The sequence below is a fragment of the Cygnus olor genome, chromosome 2, assembly GCF_009769625.2.
Source record: "Cygnus olor isolate bCygOlo1 chromosome 2, bCygOlo1.pri.v2, whole genome shotgun sequence".
Taxonomy (NCBI): domain Eukaryota; kingdom Metazoa; phylum Chordata; class Aves; order Anseriformes; family Anatidae; genus Cygnus; species Cygnus olor.
The window spans coordinates 126,409,256-126,437,236 of NC_049170.1; the positions used below are offsets into that span (position 1 = coordinate 126,409,256).

The 27,981-nt window shown below is 38.9% G+C and overlaps 1 protein-coding gene across 1 annotated transcript in view; it reads right to left on the reverse strand.

The window, feature by feature from the left end:
* Nucleotides 1-27,981, reverse strand: part of EYA1 (EYA transcriptional coactivator and phosphatase 1) — a 166,783-nt gene that overhangs the window by 51,699 nt on the left and 87,103 nt on the right. The window contains 10 exon segments of the mRNA XM_040545966.1: nt 4,222-4,379; nt 4,381-4,406; nt 4,821-4,903; nt 11,540-11,677; nt 15,863-15,925; nt 15,928-15,948; nt 15,951-16,006; nt 16,382-16,404; nt 16,406-16,452; nt 18,362-18,442. Of these exon segments, the coding sequence (XP_040401900.1) occupies nt 4,222-4,379; nt 4,381-4,406; nt 4,821-4,903; nt 11,540-11,677; nt 15,863-15,925; nt 15,928-15,948; nt 15,951-16,006; nt 16,382-16,404; nt 16,406-16,452; nt 18,362-18,442 (696 nt within the window).

Below are 27,981 nucleotides of genomic sequence, written 5' to 3' on the forward strand. Positions count from 1 at the left end.
TTGGATCCCTCTCCCCCCCCCTCCCCCCCCAAAAAGAAAAAACACACACCAAAAAACCAAACCAAAACAAAAAAACAGCACAAAACCCTCCACCTACCGGTAATATTTTAAACAGACTTATTGCAGATATTGCAGAAACCAAGAAAACTGAGATCAGATCTAAAGAACAGTGCAGCCCTCTCTTAGTGAGAAATAAGAAATATTATGTAATAAATCATAAATACAGCTTCTTATGAAATAAAAGGATAAATTCAGATTTGTTGTCTGCATTTCTAAACCAAAATTTGCACAAATCAAGAAATTTCTGTTACCAGCTATGATGATGGAGTTGAACTGCAAGAGAAAATTATTAGAGCTTTAGAAAAAGTAGTCATTTTCTATATTAACTCTTACAAATACATGTTCTGGCTGGCCATTCCTCTTTGAGAGGAAACAAATTTGAGAACATTGGGTCGGGCATCATGGATTGATGCAAAATGCCTACTAGTCCAGGATAAATTTCAATATCAGTAGCCAACTAAGAGAATGCAAAAAGGCCAGACACATGCCTTCATCCACTGTCTCCATGCATTTTTTCTGTCAAAATTTCTTGAAACAAAGTTGGTATCTGTGTTTAATCTTTGAGTTTTTCTAAGATTGACAATGCTTGAAGCAGCATAAATTTTCACATCAAGACATCCTGCAGGAAGGAGCTGCACAGCTTACCAATATGCAAGACAAGAAATACCCCTTTTGTTTGCTCTGAACCTGCTTTAATGAATTTGAGTACTGGAAGGATAGTGGATTATTGCTCACGTGTACTTTTATTATTTTTATAACTTTAGTTATTATTAATTCTCTTATGTACTAGAGCTCAAATGAAAAATCAGCAATTTGCTGTCTCTGACCTGGGATAATTTATTCACGAAGGATTTAAAGCTCCTCCCAGAACGAACCTAATATTCTACTGTTACTCTGATGAAAAGCATTTTCTACTGTAAAGTGAAAGTTAGAATTTTACAAGTGAAAAGGCCACAAACCTTTAAAGATTCTTACTTTTGAATTAAAACAAAATTTCCAATGAAATCTGAAGTAAAGCATATGTTAAAAATGTTAAATGGCATACTAAGCTGTATTATTTTGTTTAATAATTTTCTGATCATTTCACTAGCAAAATTACAGCCTTCCCAGGTTCCCAAGAAAAGCATTAATTCATATGCCTTATTTACGGAGACAGGAACTATCAACCTTTGTGTAATCAAGAGGTTTAGTGACCAATGTACAAGAAATTTTTCAGATCCACAAAGGGAAGAGAAAGAAGATACCGAGCATGACAAATTTCTTATTCTTTTGCAAGCATCCCTGGATGTCCTGGATCGAATGAGAAAAACGTGCATATTTAACTAAAGACTATGGGAAACCATAAAAGGATTATTTATATTTGAACAAAGAATTAAATACATTTTAAGTGAAAATCTGTGCTTTCTGAGTTTGCAAAACTCTCTTAAAAATGTCTAGAGCTCATAATTTCTCTCTTTTCACATTGTTTGTTACCAACTAACCGTGTTTCACTTACTGGCAGAAATTCATGGGAACCCCCTATGTCTGTCAAATGATTCTGGTGCCTCTGTGAAGTCTGAAGGCTGTTCTGTGCTTGTCCTGGCATATTTCAGAACTGCACAGATTACATATATTTTTTTAATACACAAGATGTCTAGGGCTGTCAACATCCACAAAGAACAGCTGCAATTCAGCAGCTGCTGCCCACCCTAATAAGGGTATAGCAGCCTAACACGATGGCTCTGCACTGCTCCCCACTATCCCTTACATACGGTACTCCAATCACAGCAGAGACAGCAGTCCAACTTGACCAGATGTAAAATATTCTACAGAAAACTGACTAATTGTAATATATTTGCCCATTTTATTTTATTTTTAATTTGGTTAGTTTGCTCATTTGTTCTGTGGATTTTTTTCTCTCTCTAATATGCCTTTCACTCATACCACTCAACCAGAATTCCCTTCTCCCATGCTGTTCCCTCTTCACTTTCACTCGCTTGCTTTATCTCCCAGACATACTGTGTAGGAGCTCAGCAAGGCTGTGTGATAAGCCTAAGCAAGAAGAAAGTAAAAATTAGTATTATCCAAGGGAAGATGTCAGACACAGCACTGGATTCACTGATTGGTCGCTGCTTCTACCAGGGTTCAGGGTTTGTGAGGCAAAGAAATGATCCTACTTAACTTTAATATAGGAACCCAGCATGGTAGTCAGCCACCTTAAACTGCTCTCATACCAGTGGAGAGACTTTGGTGCCTCTGGATGAAGATTATAGTTAAACTAATCTCTAAATATTTCTCTAGAGGTGCTGATCTTTCGCCCCGGACTAACTTAAATGCCTCAGCAAAATGCATAAAGGGAAATGGAGAAATCAGTTACTTTAAGACTTGTTACTTGCAAACCATTTGAAAGAACTTTGTTTTGGGAATTATTGCATCAGTAACATAAAAGGAAAGAGAAGGCATTCCCAGCAATGTCAGAGTAGATGCGCACATGACTAAGGAATGGCTATGTCTAAGCAGAGCAGTGACAGGATACCCCATGAATGTATGTGGAAGCATAAACTTGATACATCCACGGTAAAGCCCATCACCTACTTCCAAATTTTTAGACAAAACCTCCTCAAAAAGAATGTAGCAGATCTGAGCCAGAAAAGAAAACCTTTTGAAAATGAAAGTGATAGAAAAGTCCTGTCTAGAACTATGGAGCACAGAAAACTAATCGAAAGACTTTGACTAAACCACTAAATTTGAGCTTTGGAATAATACACCTCCTCTCTCCATGCATGTCTTTACTGTTGCTTTTAGGAAATATCAAATAGTTTTTTGTTTGTTTGTTTTTTGTTTGTTTTTTAAAGGTGAAGATCTTGCAAGAACCCCAACCCAGATGATGCAATGATTCAATGTAAGTATCTTGATAAAAGCTAAAACTTAATCATGTTTGTTTTTCAGGGTAAGAAAAATTTATTGCTTCCAAGTTAAAAAGAAAAAAATAAATCCAAAAACTTAAAAACAAAGTGAAAACCAGAATCATTATGCAGACTCCACTATACATCTGTATATTTGAAAGCTGCAGACACCAAAATGCATTCATATATTTAAAAAGATTCCCTTCTCAAACGTTGATGCACTCACATGGGATCTTGTGTATATAAACACACGCCCCAACTGTATTTTCTTCCCTACTTATTTTCAGAAAATGTGAGAAAAAGCACAATGCTGCATACATTTTCTTCACATACACGCTCATACAGAAAAACAACAGTGCACAAGCAAATTATATCAAAGCTGACATTGCACATGGAAGATTGGTCTCATAAAGTAGCTCAAGAAAACTGAAAACAATATTCCCCACAAAACCTCCAAAATAAAGCCTCTTGGTAGCATTGCCAAATCATAGCTGCTTTTCCACAGCTGAGAAACTACCACATTACTGAGAATACATCTGCAAACTTGGACCTTCTCTCTGACAGATTTCAAACTTCTGCCATCTACTAACTACTGACATGCTTGAACTGTTAATTTTTTTTTTTTTTTTTACTTTTAATAATGGGAAAGTATTTTTCACCCCTCATTTCCAAAAACTGGAGCAGTTTGGCATACATGTTCAAAAAATACCTCAACTAGTAAAGGACTGCCAAATTCCAACAAGAAAGGTAAAATGACTGGGAAAAAAAAGGACAAGCCACTGAAAATCTTTACTTAAAATGGAAACACTTGTGCAATTTCAACTACCTATTACAAGAATTATTATGTCCTCTGAAAGTGAAAAATACAAAAGCTCCCTTTCAAGTGGACACTCAGGCTGTGGTCTGAAGGCCTCTCAATTTCAGTCTTACTTAGGGAAAATCAAAGGATTTTATCTTAATGAAGACAGAGCTCAAAGCAGCAGGTTCTGGTTTAGTGTAAAGACTTTCCTATATCCTGCAATTTTTTAACACAAACATTTTACAAATAGATAAAAACTTGTGTTTTGTAAAAGCCTTAAACTTTTACTGATCCCCGTTTCTCTTTAGTCTCTGTTCTGTTAGAATCTGTGCAAGACGTGTCACAGGCTGAGGATTAAGAAAATAACAACAACAAAAAAAAAGCCGACGACAACTACACAGAAAAAAAAATCCAATTCAACCCCCTTTCAACTTACAAAAATGTGCCTCATAGGGACCATAAAATCCATGTAATTACCTGCTGCAGGATCTGTAACCGCTTGACTGGTGATGCCAGATGGTGGTTCTTGAAGCTGGTATGTTGCATTTGTGGAGGGTGTCGTCGGGCTGGTGTTGCTGTTTGTCATGTAATGCGAGGGATACGGTGAGCTATTATAATACTGTGCATATGGCCCTGGCCAAACTGGGATAAGAGGGATATTCCTGCAAGACAAAAATATGCAACTGAATAGTCTATCAAAGTTTTGCTACTTTTTAGTATAAATTCCAAAATATAAGTACAAACATATGTCAGGCTTTCAGCATGTATGCTTCCTGGACCGGATGCTATAGGACCTAAAACTGCAAAGCAGTAAAACTAAATCTATATTACAAATAATTTAGTATGTCTTCTCATACAAATAGCTTATTAGACAAACTACTGAAGATGTGTGAATAAGAACGTCAAACCCAGATAATTAGTTCTATTACTGTAAGTTGACAATTTGAAGAAAAACATTTATAAACGTTAATTTAACTCGAGAAAAGCTTTCCAGAAAGCTACTTAAGAGCTACATTTTTTCAGTGGATGAGAATTCTAAGTTTGTCAGAGTTTCCTCCAGTCATATACAAATTTACCTGCTGTGAACTATTAAATCCAGTAGAATTTGTGAGTGAATTATTTCCCGCATATATTCCTGATGATGTTGTAAAACTGCTGCCTGAAATGAAATGAAAAATTATGTAATTACTAAAACACAGTATCGGAAAATAACTTCCATCATGCGATTATATCATAAGGATATGGCATATTTGTAATATTTCCCATATCGATCTGGTTGTCATCAGCTCTGTAACATGTTAATACAGGGAAAGTGATAATTCATTGTTCCTATACCCTATGTTTCATTATTGAATTAAAACAAACAAACAAACAACAAAAAAAAAAAAAAACACAACACCACCCTGCTTTGACAGAAACTTGAAGTTTAGACAGGAGTCTGCAGACACCTAGGATCAGATAGCAATCAGGGTTTCTTCCCTTTCATTTTTTGTCAAACAATAACTTTGAGCCTTGTCCTGAGAGATGCTGTCTCCCCTCACTGAGCCCATGGACTCCATTTCTCCTGCTGCCTTCAAGCATTGTGTCTCCTCTTATCCCTGAACCTCAGTGCCTCGACGAAACAATAAAAAAAAAAAAAAAGCCATAACACCCTTTTCAAAAATGCTTACCCTGCCTGTGAAGCCATTAGGATTCACTAATCGATCATAGACAGCCTTGGGCCGTAAAACTACTTTTTTTGATAGAGTCTATCAGGCATGACACAAGGGAAAAAAGTACCTCTCTTAGAAGAGAGACTGAAGATTGAATTTAGCCCAGAGACTGAATTACTGCCTTCACCTCCCTCTCCTCTCACATCCCCCTCACGAGCCACCAAAAATAGACAGATGGGTCTCTTGTTTAATATCTAACCTGAGAAGCTGTTCCACTAAAAGGGCAGCAACCCCCTTTCAGCTGTTTTGCCCTTGCTGGTTATAACCCAGGATTGACACAGCCAGCTGAGACATATGGATGCACAGGGTGAAGCTCTGTAAGCCACCAGAAAGTCTGTAATGAGGCAACCTATTGAACTCGTACAGCAGGAGAGCACCAGTGAGCAAGGAACTCGCATCAAAGCACACGAGTTGTTTGCAGCCTCCCTCGCCACTGAAACCTGCTTAGCACAGAGGTACACTGAGATCTTGGAAGGAAAATGCAGATGAGCAAAAGAGGCAAGGAGGGATGAAAGCCAACAGGGGCCAGGTGTTAACGATACACCAATATTCTGGTGTGCCCAACACAACTCAACAACCACATCTTACACAATTCATTGGGAAAAGTGACAGTTCTTGCAAATCCAAACAGCAAGGAATGCAGGCAGGGCTGCATGCTTAGCACAGCCCCTATAGGGCATTTGTGAGCTATATATGTTTTTTAAACAAACCAAAAAAAAAAGTTTCCTAGCTATGACAAGTCAGAAGGAAAAATATTTAAATACTTCAATTGCAAAAGTTACTAAAAAAGCACACCACTTAAGCCTCAGAGTAAGAGATGTGAAGTATGTCCGACAGCAGTGGGAGTAAAAAAATGAAGTTTAAACTTAACGTGTGATAATGACTGTAAACATTTTTCTTGTATTTGCTATTAGCACTAAAGCTCTGTGGTTGTTGATAGACACTACTAATCCTGTGAACTAAAATCAGATTACTTCAGCAGAAGAGTTGACATCCAAGTTTAGCAGATAGTACAGATAAACAGTACTAATGAGAAAAACATGTTGTTTTAAATTTAATTTAAAATTGGAAAACAGATGTTATTTTTATTATAACAAACCCCAGAGCCAAAATACAGCTGAAAAATGTTTTAAATTGCAAAACTTTGAAATGCTATTTTATTTCTAAGAGTGCTTTTGCTGGAAGAATGTAAGTTACTGTGTCTCTTTTATTTCTGCAGTTATTTCTGAGTGATGCAGTAATACATTCAAACACCAGTTTTATAGGTGCGTGGTTTGAACCATTCTGAAAAGATATGAATTGCCTCTCACAGTCATAAGGAAAAAAAAAAAAACACACAACTACAACCCACAAACCTTTTCTTGAATGAATACATTATCTTTCCACAGAACGTTTGGCAAATAATTTGCAAGAGCAAATGAGAAAAGTAATTACATGGCAGTCAGCATCTCTGCCCTCAGACAAAGACACACACATACTAACACACAGATCTCTCCCTTTCATCTTATGGTCAGCACTGGCTCCTATGGAGGAGGGGTGGGGGTCTCCTAGACCGTAACAAACACGAAGCAGGTTTTGCAGAAACAGCTCTGTGGGCCACCCAGAACTACTGGCCTAAAGTTGCCTTTAAAATACTTCAATTTTGCCATTTGTTTTTGAATAACCAGATGCAGCGTGGCATAGAGCTGCTGTCTCTGCATTAGCTGAACAAACACAAAAATAAGAACCTCCACGAAATGCGCAAGATTTACTGCGGCAAGTTGGCCAACTACGCAGCTTTAAAACGTGATAAAAGCTGTCAACTGCAGGTCAAAGGTCTATTTGGCAAAGAGCAAGAGCCCACATGAAAGCTGGAAAGCCCAGCCAGCATCGGAAGGCCGCCGGGCCCTGCTGGGCCCAGCGCGGCAGCTCCCGGCACAGGCTTCGCCCCCGCACTGCTGCCATGGGCAGGATGCAGTCCTCCCCTGTGTATTTTCCACAGAAGCCCATTTGCTTTCCTAGCTCAGTCTCCTTGCCATGGGCTACGTCTATCATCAGGGCACAATATATGTGGCAGAAGTTTAGCGCAGCTCTCTTGGGAAAGCCGAGGACGGCCAGATGGGCTATTTAAGCTCAAGGTTTCTTCCGTTTGCTTACAGTGTTTAAAAATCTTTGGCAAACTCCCCCGTGTTGTCCTAGTAACTGCTTGGCCATCTAGCACGATATTTTTCTGTATAATAATAACCGAATACCTTAACATTTACTTTTTAAGGATGAATTCCCAAGCCAATTGGTTAGTATATTCTGAAACATCACAGTCATTGTAACTAAAACAATGTTGGTGTTCACCACAGGTTTAGCACCCTTCCAGCAGCAGGCTACCCTAGTGCACAGTAAAAGCTATGTTTTTATCACAGCAAAGGGGATACTCAAGAAGACAGTTGCAAATGGAGCCCTCTCCTTGGCCTTTCCCCCAGCCCTTCCCCGCTTCATTTATCCTCACTGAGCAATCCTTGTAACCATGCCAATATAGGAACAACGGCCCATTCCCACAGTCATTAGTCATGTAAGTGGTCTTTCAACATCTATGAAGCAACTTATATGAAAAACAGCTTAAGGAACAAACTCATTAAAGCAAGGGCAGGAGCAGAGACAGGCAAGCAAAATTGCGTAGGTGCTCTTCCTCTCCTCCCTCTCCTCTCCTCCCTCTCCTCTCCTCTCCTCTCCTCTCCTCTCCTCTCCTCTCCTCTCCTCTCCTCTCCTCTCCCTCCCCTCTCTCCTCTCCTAATTCCCCATTACAGGGATAATAAATTCCCAACAAACAAAAATCCAATTACCAGAATAACTTCAGCAAGGAGTTGCACACAGTGATTTTCCTCATCATTTTCAAAAGTTGGCAGCCTCTCCCCTGCTATTGTTCAGTGACTAATCATGCTGTAATTTTAGCAGGGTCAGGAAAAGCACTGGGTTTAATTGACTGCACACGTACCGCGATGCCATGTTGTGGTGTTTCAGGGAGACATTCACCTCAGGGAGAAGAGCCAGAATACCTCCAAAGCTTTTCAGCACAAGGTAACCCCAATCAGGGAGCATAAACAGAACAACTGCTAGGCCGCTAGGAAATCCCATTTACTGCAGGCAAGGATGCCAGCAGGGCCCCAAGTGCACTGTCATGTAACGCTTGTTTATGAAGGAGGTTGTGGGATCCATTATCTTCATTTAGCAGCTCAGCAGCCACACGCAGGAGATGAAGAACGGCTATGGCAGACTATGACAAGGCTGAGGCTGCTGCCTGCCCATACACTGCTTGAGGGAAAGGGAGAATAAACTCATTTCCCTCTCTGGAGGTTTCTGTACAAACAACCAAACAGCAGTAGCACTACCCCAGTCTTCTGTCAAGAGAATCAATCCTATCCCTAAATAATAGTCAAAACTGTGAATGGTTTCTCATTCCAAAATTAAACCAGGAAAGGGAAACAAAAGTTCCTGTTTACTTTTAACATCTGGTCAATCAAAAGGAAGAATTAAGTCAATTTAAAGTCATTTGAAATACAAAAGTCAGACTAATGAAACCATTAAAAATATGAAACCATTCAAAGCATATATTCAAATATATAGTATAAATATTATACTGTTAACATTTAGCAGCAAGAAAAACCTGGTTAGCAATGAGATTGTTTTCTTCCTTAGCTTCTAATAACTCTACAAATATTTCATTTGAAACATTCTCCTTATTTCCATTCTTACACTCTGCAAGGTTTCTGTAGGAGACTAGTTTTTTCCTGTCCATACACTGTGGTTACCATTCATGAGCATGACAGAACTGATACATGCACCACAAGGACTCCCAGGCTCTCCCTCTGCTACCTGTGTCTCTTCTGCCCAAATCAAACAGCTGGCTATCTGTTGCCTCCTAAGTACGTGCAGTTCTCAGCCCAAGAACAGCCTAGCTGGAGAAGGACCCAGACTCAGACCACCTCCTCCCTCAGCCCTGGGAACAATACTATCATGAAATCAATGCCTGTGTCCCTCCTTCCTTTACAGCTTCAAAAACAGGTCATCTTTAATACATTTCTTTTGCAGAATATTTTTAGATCCTGGTGTTTCAATGTGTATAGCTGAAATGCTTTTCAAGATCTTACTGTTCAACCTCTTGACAACTGCCACCTTTCATGGCCTTGACAGTTATGTTCTTAAACACATTTTGCATGCTGCATAAAGCAAAGCAACACCTATGACAGATCTCTTATGTAGTCAATTGACTAAATCCTAGCTTTGCTTTACTAATGCCAGAGTTCACTGCTTACTCTTAAGATTTTCCAACAAGCACTCCCTCACATTATTCTATGCTGCTCCCCCTTTCCTTCCTCCAGCAAATGAGCTTCCCGTAGACATCTGCAAGACCACTTCATTATCCTCCCTAAAATCCCTTTTTATTGACATCCCTCTGCTCTGTATCTTACAAAATAAACATTTAGAGTTGTTAGATAACCAATATGTGGTGACGAATATTTATTTTGCCTAAGCAATGTCAGCTTTATTGTTACATTATGCCCTGCTAGCCTGTGTGTTTTACATTAGCCTCTGACTTATATGGGGACTATTTTTTCATTTTTCTATATAAGGCTAGCATAACAGGATCCCAATACATAACTGTGGCAGGAAGGCATTACTGCAACAAAAATTATAGGGAACACAGACATGATTATTCAATATCTGTATTGCCATGAATTATCAGTTCCTTAAAAGCTCGAATGTCTATCCAGGAGCTCCTCATAGCTGCTGTCAAGTACCTTGAGATCTCTTACAGACTGGTGTTTTGTTTTGTTTTAAAATGCTGTGGCTATCTGCAGGAAGCAAAATTAGTGACCTGGTTATGGATATATTACTCAAATGAGTAGAAGTTCACCCCTAACTGGTGTGTAGAGAAAAGTTAGCATGCTAATCTTACACCATCTTCCTTTTCCTTGCCAGAGCACACTACAAGTAAGAGATACTTCAGATGTCAGATGGTCACTGCTGCCCCACTGAGCTACTCAACACACAGTTCAAAAGAGGACTTAAAAACAAAAACAAAACAAAACAAAACAAAACAAAACAAAACAAAACCCTCTCTTGTGTCCAAGCGAAGGACTAGATCAGTATACGCTTAAAACCATGGTACAAAAGCAAAACCTCATTCACTTTGTCTTTGAATGCACTTCTATGTCATTTCAGAGAGTGCTAATGTGACAGCAAGCAGTTTGAATGGTGCACAACAATAAAGAGAGTTGCTGAACTTAAAAAATGTGCTCCAACTCTGTGAGTGCTCTACAAATTGCTTATTTTGGCAATGCTAAAATCTGCAATGCAGCTAATTTCAACCATCAAATTTAGGGGAGAAAAGTCCTGACACAAACCTCCAAAAATAGCTACTAGTATTTAAAAAAAAGATTCTCAAATATCTCTCAGCATGGTGAAAATCCAGAACCAGGCACACCCAGGGGCTTCCCAGTACAGAAGGGGGAAAATGAATCAGGGGAACAGGTTGGAGAGATATTAAGTAGACTAAACAGGCAAGTAGAGCTACAAATATAATTGATAATAATAGCTCACACATACAAAGACTTACAGCTTTTAAATAGACTTCAAAGAAACAGACTTCAATCATTACTTAGCTACCTCCACAGCTGCAGTAGGTATTTTTTCTTCTTTTCCCTCCCCGAATACACTCAGGTGTCAAATTATATTTGGCACTTCCTAAATTCATAATCCTGACACGTTTTCCAGGACTCACTTCGTCACATTCACTATTTCTTCAACTATTGCTATTCAGAGATAACATTTTTACTGTAGTAACACTACAACACTTCACTATGTAAGAATTAATGAAGTCACTAAGTGAGGGATCTTCCAAACTGCTGAGAGCTGGCCCATCGCTGCTCTCAGCAAAGGCAATCATCATTTCAGCTCCAACTGAAATAACATCAGAGGTAAGTGCTCAAGCAAACTTTCATTTTTATCCCAGGAATGCAAAGAAACAAGAGAAAAAAAAAAAAAAACAAAACAAAACAAAACACAGCATTAACTGCATCTAATTAATGGTAACATCTATATATACAGACCTTGCATCTGGTAGCTATAGGGAGCCTGTCCAGGTTGAGGTGTGCTAAAGCTGGCACCGTAGCTTAGAAATCCTGTCTGTCCAGGTGACTGTGACTGTGCCAATCCACCTTCTGTCTTGATGCCTGCCCACAATGCACCTAAATCAGTTAGTGACAGCAAATCTATTTGTTCATATTCAAACAGGGATGGAAAATAAAATCGCTTAATTAATAGCACTTTTAACACATACCTACTATTGCATGCATGAGAAAAAGAATACCGAGAGTATGCACAATGTGAATGGGATAAGGGCAGTCTAAAAGAACACATAAACTGAAGTTCACCAGGGAGAGGTTAAATTCAAAACTGTTTCCAATAACTGCAAAAGAAATTTATACATGAACAGGAAGTTGCATTATTCCTTTTTTCCTTTCCTGCCAGAGGCTAACTTTTCCATATATTCATGACATTCACAGAGGGGTAGATTAGCAACTTTATATGATTTTAATGAAGCGTAGCATAGCAAGCTCTCCTGCCATCCGCCCTTTAATGACATAACTGAGATTTGCGTTGTATAATATTCTTACAAGAAAACTACATGGCTCCAAGTTGCGATGGCATTCTAAGGAAATTAAGCACCTCTTTAAAGTGGATAGAGAGCTAGCAGCATAAAGTACAACGTGGATTTTCAAAGCTAATTAAACACTACAGAATGCATTTAGTCTTTTAACAAATAAACACCTAATAGAAGGGAATATTGCTGAAGCAATCTCCCAAACCAGGAAAACACCAGCAGAGAGTCATTAATCTGTACTGACAGGGAAATCCATTACACATCACATTCTCATTTCCAATTTAGTAATGAAAGAATGAAAGTCCAATTAAATGAATGACTTGCCTCCCTACTTTAGTGATTCTTACACCAAATTTGTAAGGCAATAAGCAAGGAAATATCAGCAAATGAAATACTTAGGAAATGACACAATTCAGCTTCTGTCTCTTAGTTTTAATTATAAGGTTGTCCTGACATGAACTACCATTTAAAATAATTATAGCCAAAGCAATGGACAAGCAATACAATACTCTTACATTTCACTATGGCATTCAGTGATACCTCATTGTTCAAAAAGCCACAGTTATTTGAACTGAATTACTAAGTGTGAATTAGTAACATTCTTTTGAAAACGTCTGTTAATCTAAGCCCATTGCCTGGTTAGAACTTTTTTTTTTTCTTTTAAAAATATTCAGTGATGTTGAAGGTGGGAGAGGGGCTGAGAAGCTACTGTGTTGCAAAACTTCAGTATCTCCCTACATACAAATGGTGGCCTATTTTCTCAATTTCATTTTCTTTAATTTGTCATTTAAATCATTATTTTTTAGCTGGTGTCATTACTTATCCCTAATTCCATCTGCCACACTCGCTAGCTGCCAGTCTAACCCTGTTGCTTGTTTTCCCCTGACGCTTGCTTCTTCTGTTCACGTTACAAATAAACAATCACAATGATGAATGACACCTCGTTTCAAGGGGAAATTCCTGCTATGGATACTTTGGTATCAACGATCTGTGTGCTTAAGGACTTCTGGAATGCTGATTAATATTGTGTAGAGAAAGTTTAACTAAATCAAGCATTATATTTCTATACTTCCTGCTCTAGCAGCCCGATTCAACTCCCAATCTCAGATGAAGCAGGATCAAAGGCAGTGGCTGGAGGATGCCGCTTGAGCGAAGACAAGTTGGCACTGACGTGTCCTTTTGCAAACCTCCACACCGTGAAGAGCCTTTCATCTTCTGGGACCTACTCTTCCACACTGCTCTCATCCATAAGGCTTTCACTCACCAAACCTGGTGCTCCCTTCTCCTCCCAAGTCTGATATATGCAAGGGAGTGTGAAGGGACAGTGAGGAAACAGAAGGGAACTTAGGGTAAGTGAATCGTTTGCTAGATGCTGGTACCAGGGCAGGCAGAAGGAGGGAGCTTCAGGAAATTCTCCAGCCTCCTCAGTGGCTTTGCAGATGAACCAGAGCCAGGAGCGGCAGGAGGCAGCTGATGCTGGCATTCCCCTGCACCCCCCTTCCTGCTGTCAGGGCTGCACCACAGTGGAGGTGTGGGAGTGCAAAAAAGCCCGGATATAAAGATGCATTCAAGGCAGCACTTTCACAAATTCTGCACTAAAGAGAAAAGTTGAGGGGGATTGATATGTGTATTTATGCACACTTTTTTTTAATTTTTTTCCCCAGTAACAAAAACAAAGAATTCCCCGCACTGCAACCCCCATTTTTTTGCATATGTCATAAGTCTCCTCTCTTTATACCTGTTGCAAGCTCTCTGCCCTGAAAGAGAGAAAGGCAAAGTATATGATACATGAGATCTTATGCTTCAGAGCCAAGAGAATTTGGGTTCTAAACAAGGTTTCAGTTGCAAATCAGCCTGTTGCAAATCAGCATCCCAGGGGTCCCCATGTAATTTTATTTTGGGAACTAGGATTATATGATGAGCCTTAAATATGCAAAGCTATGGTCTTAGCTCCCAAAACCTTGTGCAAGTTATTTGCTTTCAAATATTACTGCTAGATGATAAAGTACATCAGCAAAAAGCAGCTTCACCCCAATCAGGGGGCGCTGGCTGAAAAGAACAACGTAAAACGTTGAGAACAAAACACTTTTCCTGCAACGTAAAACGTTAAGAAAAAAAAATATCTGATGTCCTAGGTGCAGGGGATGGAGTGGGAAAACAAAACAGAAGAGCAGGCAGGCACGTTAACCCCTAGCAAGCAGCTGCCAAGAAAAGCAACTCTCAATTATAGCTCCGACAACAGCAAGACAGCTCAGCTCAAGTCGTGAAATCAGGGTCTTGCCGAAGTTGGTGAGAGTTTTATAGCTGACTTTAGTGGGGTCAGGATTTCATCCAGAGGAATGATGCAAAAACAAAAAAGTCAGTGTTTGGGCTGCCCACACCACCACAGACAGACAAGTAACATGAAGTGTCACAGGAGAAATGGAAAAATGTGTCAACGAAAGCACAGTGGGAAAAGGGGTCATCTGTTATCATACCACCTGATCCAGCTGGAAATAGCAGACAAGCTCGCATCAGGAACATAAGCTTTTATTTTATTTTTTTTTCTTTGTGAGGGGAAGATTCCCCACCTCCTTAGACTTGAAAACTTTTATATATATATATATATTTTATTTGTGTAAGTTTAAATATGTGTAACTGAAACAAACATCCAGCTCATGTTTATAAACATTTTTGGCAGTAAGTAATCAAGATTGTAGCCACAGGAAGAATATTTCCTTGGATCATAATCATTAATGACATATTAATGAAACCTTTTTTTTTTTTTTTTTAAGGGAAATAATAATCTATTTACTCTTATTGTCTACAGCAATCTTCTGGAGGATTTACTTGAGACCCAATGGATTTCAGCTTGCAGATTCATGATGAAAGATTCACCAGCATTGCACTTAAAGTTTTAATAATTTTAAGGGACACTACTTATACTATGAGTTCTCTTTTCTTGGTATGAAACCTATATTACTTGAATATATTGTTACAGACCATACTAAAAACATGCTAAAAGCATGTAGAACATACATTTTCAATATATTCCCCTAGAGGAATATAAAACCTATTTTCTAATAATGTATCTTTGCTGCTGAACTGCTGTGTGCACTGCTAGCAGGCAGCCTGGCAGCAAAATCGTCTCACCCACAACAGATTGTTTTTAAATTTTTTTTTTTTTTTGTGGGGGGGGGGGGGGGGTAATATTTGCTACTCAGTACTATCTTCTTCATCAGGCAGACAGAGCTGTAGTGGCCAATTCACCTCAGTTTTAACCTATGTGGAGTTCTGAAACACCGAAAGAGAGATTTGCAGTGGAGGTCTTTCTGAATTAATCCTTTACCTGATGGAAATCACTGCAGCTTCACTGACACACTCAGGTTCCAGTAATGTGTATCAGCCTTTATTTGCTGACTTCCCCTATTGCGTTGCTAGAAAGCACAACTCCTCGGCGAGTTACCAGGAGCTGTGCCTGTTTAATGGAAGTCCCTAGATCTCTTTGCCTGTTTCAGTGCTGTTTTTTTAAATCACCACTAAAAGCCTAATGAATCTTTCTCCTTGATCCCAGAACAAAGACATCCTCTTGAATAGCTTCTTAGCTCTTTAATACATAAGTTAAACTGCACTCACTCCAACAGGGAAATTACCACTTTTTCACAAGAAATGCTCAAGAGCATGGCAGTCCCACTAAGCACTGATACAAGGTCATGTAATCTTGTTCAAAAAAAATCATTTGCCTTGTTCAAAAAAATATCATTTGCCACATAGGGATGTGGTTTCTTACCATACGAAGGGATTCCATAGGGCTGTCCGGGCTGCGGGTAGGTGGCGTAAGCTGTAGCTTGTGCATCACTGTTGTAAACTGTGTCTGCCATATGCAGCCATCGTTTGTGAAGAGGGGGTAGGAAGAATATGTGGGTATGGTCTGCTATTGATTACAAATGACAGAAAATAGGACAGACACTGCATTAGACAGACAAGTGTGTATTTATTTTTAGCCTTATTATAAGCGTACTACTTCATTAACAAATAATCATAGATGTGCTAGACAACAGAAATTGTAAGATAGAGACAAAACAACCATAATAAATCAATAATAAAAGAATAAGTAAAATAACAACTTTTCAAATATTTTTCAAATACATTCTTAGCATTAAAAAGAATTTTTTTTTTCCTAGAAACTGCTGTGGTTTTAAATTATGACTTAACAGATGGACCCAATTATTATTTTAAATGAGGTTAAATCTGCCTATTTCAGTTATTATTATACTACTACTAGTATTATTTTTAAAAGATATCATACTTCGAAGGGTAAATCTGTGGTGGGGGAGAACTGGTGTGTTTGTCTTGGGCTGAAACCACTGCTTCCAATTGCTGCACCAAGGAGAAAGAAAGCAGACAGAAGTGTAAATATACACACCTAAGATAAATATTATTTTTCCTAATAGAATTTCAGAGTATTAACAAGATTTTAATTAAATTCAAATATCATTGGTATTTTAGGTAGAAAATAATATTTTATTAGCAACTATACATGAATGCTAACATTAAAATCTTGATTACAGCTTTCAAGTACTAAATTGCCCTTTTGTACAACTCCTGAGCAATAGTTTATTCTTTGCCTGCACACAGACAACTTTTTAATGCAAACAATCTATTTCCTATTGGAAACATTTTCCTTCATATTTTTAAAGGATTATTGCTATCTCAAGTGCAACATTTTATTAACTTTTAGAATTTTTAAGACCTTCGTTTTATGAAGGAGCTTTATACACGCCTGTATTGAAACACATGGTCAGCTTCAGAAACACGTGCTTTTAAAAATAATTTCATAATGCATAAGGATGTGTTACCATATTACACCTCCCTTCTCTTTTTCCCTGTGTTACCTGCTTTCTAAAATGCTCTCCCACCTTTAAAACACTCAGTATTCCATAAAGATGTCATGATCAATGTGCAATTTTCTTAGGGAAACACTTAAACCTAACTGAGCTCTCCTCCCGCAGCTTAAGGGTTCCCCAGACCAGTCCACTGCTAATACAGACATTTTGCAAACATGAATTTCTTTCAGTATTTTTGGGTGCTGCTGAGGTCATCTTGGATGCACCCATGCGCTCTGCTCTCAGCATTCTTTGCAAGAGCGCTGTACAGATAGAGCTTCCCTCTCTGGTTACCATTTTGGGTGCCATTTCTTCTCTACGTCCCCAAGGTCGATTTTGAAGCCTTTGCCAGGAAGAGGTCAGCTGCAGGTTATGAGACTACTGTAAAATCAGACAGCCAGAGAAACAACAGGCCCTATTGCTAAGTACTTGGAAATAAACAAGGCATGGATAATTACCCTTTGCCAGCTACCCTTTCCTGGCCAACTACAGGGAAAATCCATCATCTTTACACTCTCAGAGCGCTCGTGAAGTGTGGAGCAGATAATCTCTTTCTGTTCCTTCCACACCTTGTATTTTCCTTTCTGTGGCCGGGAGACAGCAGATACGTCAAATATTACAGTCCCACCTTTAGTCAGATCACCACAGATGTATGTAGCTATGATTAAACACACTACCTTCCTATCTTCAGAGAGTTAACTTATTCTAGAAAACTTTTCTTTTGCCTTTAAAGTTTGATACTTTCATACTCTGCAGCATGCACGGAAAATTGAGGCTGTCACGAGATCAGAAAAGGGTTGGCTACTTAGAGACTAACTGGTGGCGAGATTTCAGATTTTCCTACTCTGACAATGAACCCCATGATATATTATACTTTTTCATTTGATTTGTACCATAAAAATGATGTGCTAGAATACCACAGTTAATCCACAGCTATGCAAAACCGTGCAAACATCTTAGGATTTTCTCACAGTATTTGTCTCCTGTGTGTTAACAGCTAAGATGTGTTTGACTTCCAGAAAGACAAAAAGACTGACAAAAGAATACCTCACTAATAATAAATTTCAAAACATGAGGAAGACCTACTCCTCAATTACAACACAAGGCACAGAGGCAGGTAATATTTACACAGAGAAAACTAAAAAGAGTAAATCCTTTGGGCCAGAATGCTCCCCAGCTCCCTAGTGAAGACACCAGTGGACATCAATAAGCCAGATGCTCTAATGCCTGTTACTCAGGGAATGCTCCTATTGCCTTACACTGTCTGAGTAAGATGAACAGAAATAGGCATAAGCTGCAAAATGCACAAAACTTTTCAGCAGCTGTGCACCGGTGTAGACCGCATGGGAAAAGAAAATAGTAAATGGAAAATTGCTGAGCTTAAAACTTTGTTTAGTCCTTACCTGATCCTGAGAAATTGTCTAAAGACCCGTCTGTGGTAGTAGTAGTAGCAATCTCACTGCTGCTCATTGGTTCTGTTTTAACTATAGAAATATAAATAAAATATATTCTATATGCACCTAATATTCTTGCACACGCATGCACACACACTCACTACAGTCACAAATTCAATAAAATAAAAATCTGCCAAAAATATTTTAAATCATGGTTATCAATATTTTGCATTTTGTGAATTTGTGTATACAAACAATGCAAAGTACTGGTAGCTATGATTTGCACATACATATAAAATGATCACAAGGGTTATTTCTGTCCCCAAGGAATAAGAGCCACTAAGTCCCCATGCAACTCTCTGCACCTGTCCTGACTACTCTTAATCCTGCAGACCCAACAATAAGGGTCCACATTTAGATCAGGTCACATAGTCATTTTATAGGCTTGAAAGACAGCAATTTGAATAAGACAAAAAAGGAGATATAATTTTTAAATGGGGTTCTCTGAGAAATGCTCTTTTTCTTCTTTTTTTTTTTTTCTTTTTTTTTTCCCCATCCAAGTAATTTTTCAGAGGAAAAATGAAAATTTCTAATAAAGTAAAACACTTTCCTCAGGGTGGATTTTTCCTCTCACAATGAAAATTAACATAACAATCAGCAACCCTGAATACGCAGAGGGCACACAGTCCTCAACCAGGTACTTAAAAGAATGCTTTTACATTTTATTTCCTTTGCACCTGTGAACCTACACATCTGTCAGAGAATAAGACAAAATGAGAAGAGAGATTCTCTCCTGGCTCGTGCTACTTCATAATTAATTATAGATTAACATCTTTCAACAAAGCCTCAGGTAAATAAGCAATTTTCACTCTGTGCTGCTTCAGTGCCATCTCAGTAACAACAGCATTCCGATCCACGGACCAAAAACAGGGCTGACCTGGCACGGACGTAGACAGGCACCATCCCCACTCCCAGGAAGCTATCAGATCAGCACCACAATCTCTCAAATCCATTTTTACATATCTAGCCCTTGGAGTTACAGCACACCAAAAGCAACTGAGGATGGTGTTTCACGAAACAACAGAGCTGATCTTACTATCAACATCTCACTGCTTTTGCTCCCGTTGACGCACAGTCACTGCTTCCCACACACCAGAGCTGGTGTGTATCTGACCTTTCAGGGAGGCAGTTCAATAACACTGCAGAAAATGAATCCAAGAAAAGTGAGGGAAACTGTGCCCTGTTTGGCACATAAAGCCCTGTCTGTGTGCACATCTCTCTCTCTCTCAGAATCGCAGCCATCATTAGCAGATGCCGTTTTGGTGCCAGGTTTGCAAAGGCTGAGGGAAGTGGAACTCTCCCCTCTGACAAGGACCTTTCCTTTCCTTGCCAATACAAATTCTTATTTCCGCATGCCTGTTTCATCCACCTGATCTCAGCCAAGGGCTTTACATGCAATGATCAATATGAGCTCCACACGAAACCCTGCTGTACCTACATTAGTAAGCAATGAAGCCCAGTGAGAAAAGTTTCATGGACTAAAACAGTTGGAGCAGAGGGGCCAGTATCCATAAGTTAGGTGTTTTAGGGGGGGCATTGCTTTGTGCTAGGTCTAGGCTTTGTCTAGGTGTAGATATATACAGCAGGTTCAGTATGTTTTGTTATTTACATATCAAGAATTGCATCTACATTATCTCCTGCTTTTTCATATAAATTTATCACAACTACATTATACAGTCTGACTAATACTTTGCTCATAGATTACTCCAGCTTTCCCCAAAACCTTGCAAGTGTTCCTAGTCTAATTTCTATAATGCAATTATGCATTTGGAAATAATAAAAGATGCTTTTCTCTATTGCTGATAGCTGTGGTGGAGGAAAAGAAAGGATGATGAGACAGATCAACCTAACTTGGGTTACAGGATGGAAGACTTCAGTATCTCCTTTCTCCAAACTCTCTCCCTCTTCTCTACTGGAGAAACAATTCTTCTATTCCTTATAAAATAAAATATAATTATTTAGAGTAAGTTTGGCTCACTGCGAACTACCACCCCAAGAACTATGCTGAACCACATATTTAGCACCATTTGTTCTAGATGATTTTTTTTTTTAGGATAATTTCTAAGTGGATGTAAATGCCTCTCTTGCCATTGGTTTATAAACCAACTTCATGTGCACTGTTGGCCACTTTTTCTGGATCTCAGAAATACCATTTTTGGAAAAAAATAATCAAAATGGGATCCCTGTCTCTGACTCATGAGAGATACTTCAGTGTGGCAAAGATTGAAACTGAACACCATTTATAAAACATATTACTTTTGAGATACAGGAGAAAATATGAAATTCTCTGCAGTGCCTTCTTCACGGTGGCCTATTCTATCTTCTGACTGAGGTGTTATCAATTTTTACATAACTGTTCCACGTGTCTCTTCTCTTGAATGTATGAAAAAGGAGATAAGAAAGGCTGTTCACACTGCTCCTGATCTGGATACCCATTTGTAGGGTCACAGTAAATAAGCTCTATCATGCCTTTTAAGAACAACCATGACCTTAACAGACCTTTGTGCTGGAGCTAGTTGGGAATTTAATAAAGATGGATAGCAACTTGAAAAACCCTCCATTCCACAAGCATTTTAATCAAAATGCCAGTAAATATCTGTGTATTTCTTTCTGTCTGAACAAAAAACCTTTTCACGAGATTGAACGCTTTTCTATACAAAGAAATACATGGAGAAAAAAAACAGCCATGGTTTTACCAGTAAGAAATTTTTACTGCATGGATTCTCATTGCAAAGGAAGGTTGCTCATTCGCTGAAGACAAAATTTGACATGCAATAGAACACAGTTTCCCCAAAATCATAGGCAAAGAGAAATGCAAAAGGATTTTACAAGTCTGCCACTCTGTCCTGGCAGCACTTCAGTGACCCATGTCTGTCAGGAGGGATGAATGGAGCTGTCCAAGGAAGCACGGCTCTGGAAAGGCACAGGTTTGGACTTCAGCTGTCCCATGTTTTCCATGACCATAACATTTCTACAACATGTCCTATGCTTTTGAAGGATGACACTGGGGGTGGGTGGGGGGAATCAGCGAGAATATTGACTCATTTACCTGGAACACTTAGCAAGTTTTCCAGGAGTTTCCAACAACATGCTCAATCATGGCAGAGACCGTTGAGAAAGAAACAGAAGAGTTCCCTTCTCTGCTGCTCCATTATCAAAACAGAACTTTTCAGTGGTGCAGAATAATCAGGCTTGCATTATAGAGACAGATTTTCATTTAGAAATATGTCACTAAGTTTTAATGCCAGTAGAATCACTCATCTAACAGATTATCAACAAGATGTTCAAAGATAAATCTAATGTATTCCTAATCTGCTTTAAAAAAAGAATCAATGGTTATTTAGAATCACTGATATAGACTTGGTTTTATACCAAGGAGCTTAAGAATCTATGTCAATGGAGAGACATTTTTCCTCCTTATTTTCCTTTTCTAGTCATTTATGAGGTTCTAAAACCAAGATTTAAGAAGAAACCATTTAAGAAAACAACACATCAAAATAATAGGAAAAAAAAAGACTAGCAGATAATGAATAACACACATGCTAGCCCTGAGAAAAAAGCATAAAAATATGAGATATGCTATCTGAGATAGCATAACTGCTGATCCAACATTGTATTGATTGTCAAGATATTTTATCCTAAGTCATTCACACATTGCACTTGCAATGTGTCCTGTTTTGTCAGCACTATTACAAAAGGTGGTTGGTGATGACTTACATAGCAGTTTCTGAACTGCACTGAGAAAGAGAACTTCAGACCATCACCCTCAAGTTCACCCAGCTCATTTTGAAGTAACAACAGGTTGTCATGCAGTCACTGGCATATACAGCAGTAAAGACTGCTGCCAGGAATGAGATGCTGGCTGTTTTAAATATGGATTTAGAGACCTAAAATTTGGCCATTTCTAACACAAAATTCATATGAATATATCATAAAGATTGCACCTTCAAGCATGCAAAAAGTAAGATTTTAAATATTTCTTAAAAATATGTTGATTATCTAAAATACATACAATCATGGCTTTACACATAAATCATGCTTTACTAAATTAGGCTTAGTTTGTTAACTGCTATGCTATATACATTATACCCGAATAAAAATACAGTAAACATGGCTGAATTATTAAATCAGTGTTAATGTGTAGTCTTAGGACTGCATTAATACTATAATGTTATATTTTTTGTATTATATGAATAAGTGGGCAAAATGAAATCATTCCTGGCTGACGGCTCTCAATGCTCATGAGGTACAAGTCTTATCAAAGTGAGTCTGTCAGTTTACTTACAGACATATATATAAATGCAATATCTGGCTCTATTTGGTTTTCTCTCAAGGTGACATCTTCAAATAATGTTAGTAGCTAAACACTATGTTGATAAGCGTTTTCACTACAGATACTGCCCTGCTATATCTTAAGTATTTCGTTTAGCCATTAGTATTCATATATTATTTTGTTTGGTGCCATCCTCTTTCTGTACCCAATACACGCATAAAGCTCAAAGATAATTATTAGTCACTAACAACAGTACAAAAATTCTACCTTGAATATCTAAGCTGATAATATTTTCCATTACTTTATTCAAAGTCTAAACTGTGTATACTTAAGAATATTGTGATTATAAAGAGGTTACTAAAGACTACGGGTTACTTATAAAAGAGTCCACTAAATTATACTAATTCCTATCTGGGACATTATTCTCTGTCAAAGAGTATCAAATCATCAGCTTTTGACCATGAAGACTAATAAACCTACTTTGCTGCTGCTTCTCAAACTAGAAGACTCTTCCTGAAACTCATTTGTGTGGAATTACCAGAAGATAATTACTACAAGGTAATTTCCAGCTTAAATTTATGTTCAGTTTTCAAAGAAAGTCCCTGCTCAAAGAAGCACATTCTGTTTCAAGCCCCGACTGTTTCCTGCTCTACCCTCTTCTGATGTCAGAAGTCTTAAAAACTTGTGTGGTATTCTGGCTACGGCTAACACCCAGCTTTCACTGCATGAATGGCTCCCCATGAGCCTTGTCCCCCTCTCTTTTGGTTGTGATTTGCAACCAAAATAAATTGAGTTTCATTGTACCTGCTCATCTAGCAGTAAAAATGCTGGATTTGTAAAGAAATGGCAGCACAATCATAATACTAGAAAGAAAACTCAAAATCAAAACCATCTGGGTGGAAACAGGTCTTCGTCATAGAAGGACAGAACATGGTGAGTCAGAAGGTACCCACAAGGATCATGAAGTCCAACTCCTGGCTCCACACAGGTCCACCCAAAAACAGACCATATGTCTGAGAGCATTGTCGAAAGGCTTCCTGAACTCCAGCAGGGTCAATGCCATGACCCACTGCCCTGGGGAGCTTGTTCCAGTGCCTGATCACCCTGTTGGTGAAGAACCTCTTCCTGACACCCAGTCTGACCCTCCCCTGTCCCAGCTCCATGCCGTTCCCTCGGGTCCTGTCGCTGTCCCCAGAGATCAGAGCTCAGTGCCTGCCCCTCCACCCCCCTTGTGAGGAAGCTCCCCTCAGCCTCCTCTGCTCTGGGCTGAGCAAACCCAGGGACCTCAGCAGCTCCTCATATGTCTTGCCCTCTAGACCCTTCACCATCTTTGTAGCCCTCCTTTGGATGTTTTCTAACAGTTTTATGTCCTTGTTATACTGTGGCACCCAAAACAGCACACAGTGCTTGAGGTGAGGCTGCACCAGTGCAGAGCAGAGCAGGACAATCCCTTCCCTCAACCGGCTAGCAATGACGTGCTTGATGCACCCCAGGGAATGGTTGGCCCTTTTGGCTGCCTGGGCACAACTGCTGGCTCATACCCAACTTGCCATTAACCAAACCCCATAGATCCCTTTCCATGAGGCTGCTCTCCAACCTCTTATTACCCAGTCTATATGTGTATGCAGGATTACCTCATTCCAGGTGCAAAATCCAGCACTTGCTCTTGTTAACTTTCATACAGTGACAGTATTTGTAGCTGCTAATCAAGATTTAACCTCAATATTCATCTGAGGAGCACACCCATGGGTTAACATGGTTCCATTCATTACAGTTAGGAGATGAGACTATCTAGATCTAATATTCATACCCCTTGACACTCACATGTCAGTTTATACCAAATGATTGTATCACCTGTCCTTTCCAAACAGAGGTGGCATATACCCAGAAACAACCCTTTTAAAGTTACGGACTGTTTTTTTTTTTTTTTTTAATTTTATTTTTATTTTTCTCCTTCCTAAATTCCTGGCCATTGAAACTCCCCTACACGTGTAATAATGTGTGCTGTGTGCGTAAAATATCTGGACTCTTTAACCAAAGACAGATGTAATGACCACACAACATTATAGTTACAGTCATTAATGGCAAAGAAGGCTGTCTTCAGCTACCTTCTGAAAACATAGAGGGCCTCCAGAGAAGACAGAACATCAAGAGAAGTCAAGGCTGCTCTGTCATTTAGGTGTACAAGACATATGACTGAGACACAAAGGCAGAAGCCGAATGACAAAGTACATAGGGCCTTTCATAAGTAGGAAATAATATCCATTACATTTGGCCAGGGTCTGAACTCCAGGACCGCCAGACTTAAAGCCAAATTCATCCAGACAAAGAAGGATAACACCAGACTGTGTTCCCCTCTACTCGCAGTGGCAGGAAACTCCCTAGCTTGTCTAATCAAACCAGGTGGCACGGGAACCTCTCTCCAAGTTTCTGCACTCACTGGCCAGGGGCCAGATGATGGCTAACGCTGAAGTGTGACCAAGTTTCATGCTTATTTTTCCCCTATGATAAGCAAAACCCCTCAGAAGACTACAAGATACAAATGTAAGTGCTAGATCATCTTAAGTGTCACAAGTCCCTGAAGTTGCTAAGGCCTTTCAGATATCACCCTATTAAGGTGTGATCTTAGTCTAGACTTAAATGCCTTAGTCCTGTTCCTTGGAATGCACACCAAAAGAATGGGCTGGATTTCCTTTTCTTCTGCATTACTGCCCATATGTATGATATTTCTATCTTACGCGGTGCAATTGTGGATGTGTTACAGTTTTTAGTGAAGCAGCAAACATCTTGATGGGTTCTTATCATCCTGCAGCTCTTGATATCCTGTGGCCTGAGCAAAGTCACTGTGCCAGTAGGGCTCTGGGATCCCCAGGCACACTCAAAGGGTGTTCTCACACAACCATGCTCCATCCACAGTCAGGAATGGCAGGTGTTGCAGATGTCTTTATGAGCAGCTTGCATAAATAAATGGTGTTAAAGATTCTTTTTTTTTTTTTTTTTTTTTTGGGGGGGGGGAGGGGGGCAGGATCGAGGGGAGTGGGGGTATTTTTCCCCTCAAATGGATCTGGGAACCAGTCTTGTGACTGACTTTTCATTTAAAAGAAGTTCTTTCTTTCAGGGAAGTGTTATGGGGGAAAATGGTGAAACCTCCAAAACCAGATGCACATACATGATGAAAAACCAATAAATGCATGAATATTTATTTATGCTAGTCTCCTCCTCACTCAAGACCTTGCAATGGGAATTGCTGGCCTGAGGCAACAAGTGAGTAGAAAAGTTGTTTCCCTGGCCAGAAAACTAGGAAAGAGGAATAATAGAGCATTATTCTACAAGTGCTCAGAAGAGACAGGAGGACTCTTGGCGAAGCTGGAGAACAAAAGCACAGATAAGACAAAGAGTCTGGAAGGAAGCCAATGTAATACAGCAGGAAAAAAAAAAAAGGTAAAGAGCAGGGAAGAAAAAGGTAGTCCAAGTTATCCTATTGCCTTCATATAAACAGTCAGAGTGATGTGTATCTTGTTTTTATGCTCCGTAAGTGGCAGCAGGTTGAAGAATAATTACCAGTCCCTACGGACATCCAGATTACTTTTACCAGTCTGGTTGGCCTGGGACTACTGCAGTGTTTCCTCCAGACATACAACTGTCTTCTTGTGCTCTTCCAGTGAGAAGTAAAGAAGTTAGCATCCATTGTTCATGATACTAACACTCTAAAGAAATGCGAGTATTAGATTCACCCTTATAGGTCTATTATTTTATGGTGTCCAAATGTGGAGGTACCACTGCATCAATTACAATTTTTATACCATCAAGATCTTTATCACAAACACATGTATAGAAATGTCAGCATATATGATTGGCAGAAACTCCAGAAATGAGCAACTAAAAGATATCAGAAGCCAAGCACCTCCTAAAGGAGGAACATTTTGTCTGATTGTCATCGCCTACTAAAACTTTGCACCCTACAGCATAAAATAAATAACTATTACTTACTAAAAAATAAAAATAAGAAAATCACTGCCAATGCGAAAGCTTGACTGCAATACTGAAAGGCTATTTTGAGTGCTACAAAGTATCATTAAAATTACATTGAATATTCAACATATTGTTTACTTTCAGAAAGCTATGTCAGTGTGTTCCATAACAACTACCAGGACATACCCACTCTTGATTTTAATCTTTTGATTTTACGATTTTAATCTTTTACTACACCATAACTTCAGAAAATGGTGAAATAATTTTTCTGAATTCTATAATACAGCAACTAGCCAGCAAACATACAATCCAGTGCTTCTGAAACCCTGAAGATGGATTTCTATTCATTAGACTTAAGACAACCTTTCTAATGGCCAGCCCTCTTCACATAGTGGGGAACTTTGAATGCCTTTGTGTGGGATCCGATTCTCATGTTGCAGCAGGTACTTAAGAGCAAGAGCCCTTTTTTTTCCAAAAGAATTTTGATGTCCAACTCTCTTTGAAGCCTTCCTTCCTATGTATCTTTGAAAATCTGATCTTCAATTTGTTATCCATTTTTCCTTCCTACTTGATCTGAAAATGCCTTCTCTTCATCCTTCTGAACACTGAGAAACAAGGGTAGATGCAGCTCTATACTCTTAATGTAAATGACTGGTAGTTGCTTGGAATCATGTCTCCTTCTCCCAATCCTCATTTATTCTTTTCCATTCCAGTTGAACAAAACATCTTCATGATATTTCTTCCTATACGTAATCCATCAGAACTGATTTACGTTCTTAAGATAAAAGTAAAGATCACTGTAGGTACAAAGTAAATATGGCTGTCCACTGTGGAAAACAGCTTTTCAGCTGAAAACAGCTTTTTTTTTTTTTTTTTTTTTTTACATTACTCTCAGCCTTTCTCCTCTTAGTACATTTCTACCCAAGTGGACACCATTGTTGGAGTAGCCACTAGCCGTCTGATAAAAAAAATAAATATTAAAAATGTCAATTTTTAGCTTCTGTTGTTATTGTTTCTTGGAGTCCTTTAGTATCAACCCACCAGAGCAATTTACTGACAAAGGAAGTTTAGAGGTAAGACATGACTGTGAATGTTTTAAGCCTTACTTTAATTCTCTACTCTGTTACAGATTTTCTTAGACAAGTCATACAGGGCCAAATTTTTAATAGCGTTGAGCATCTGCTGTTGCCTACAACAGAGGGTATTCTGTGGAACAACACTTAAAGAGATCATGGAAAACTCAAACAGTACATTACTTATATCATCAACCTCCATGGTGGCATGCCAGGACTGCTTTTGCTGAGTGTCTTTAGTCAAACATTTT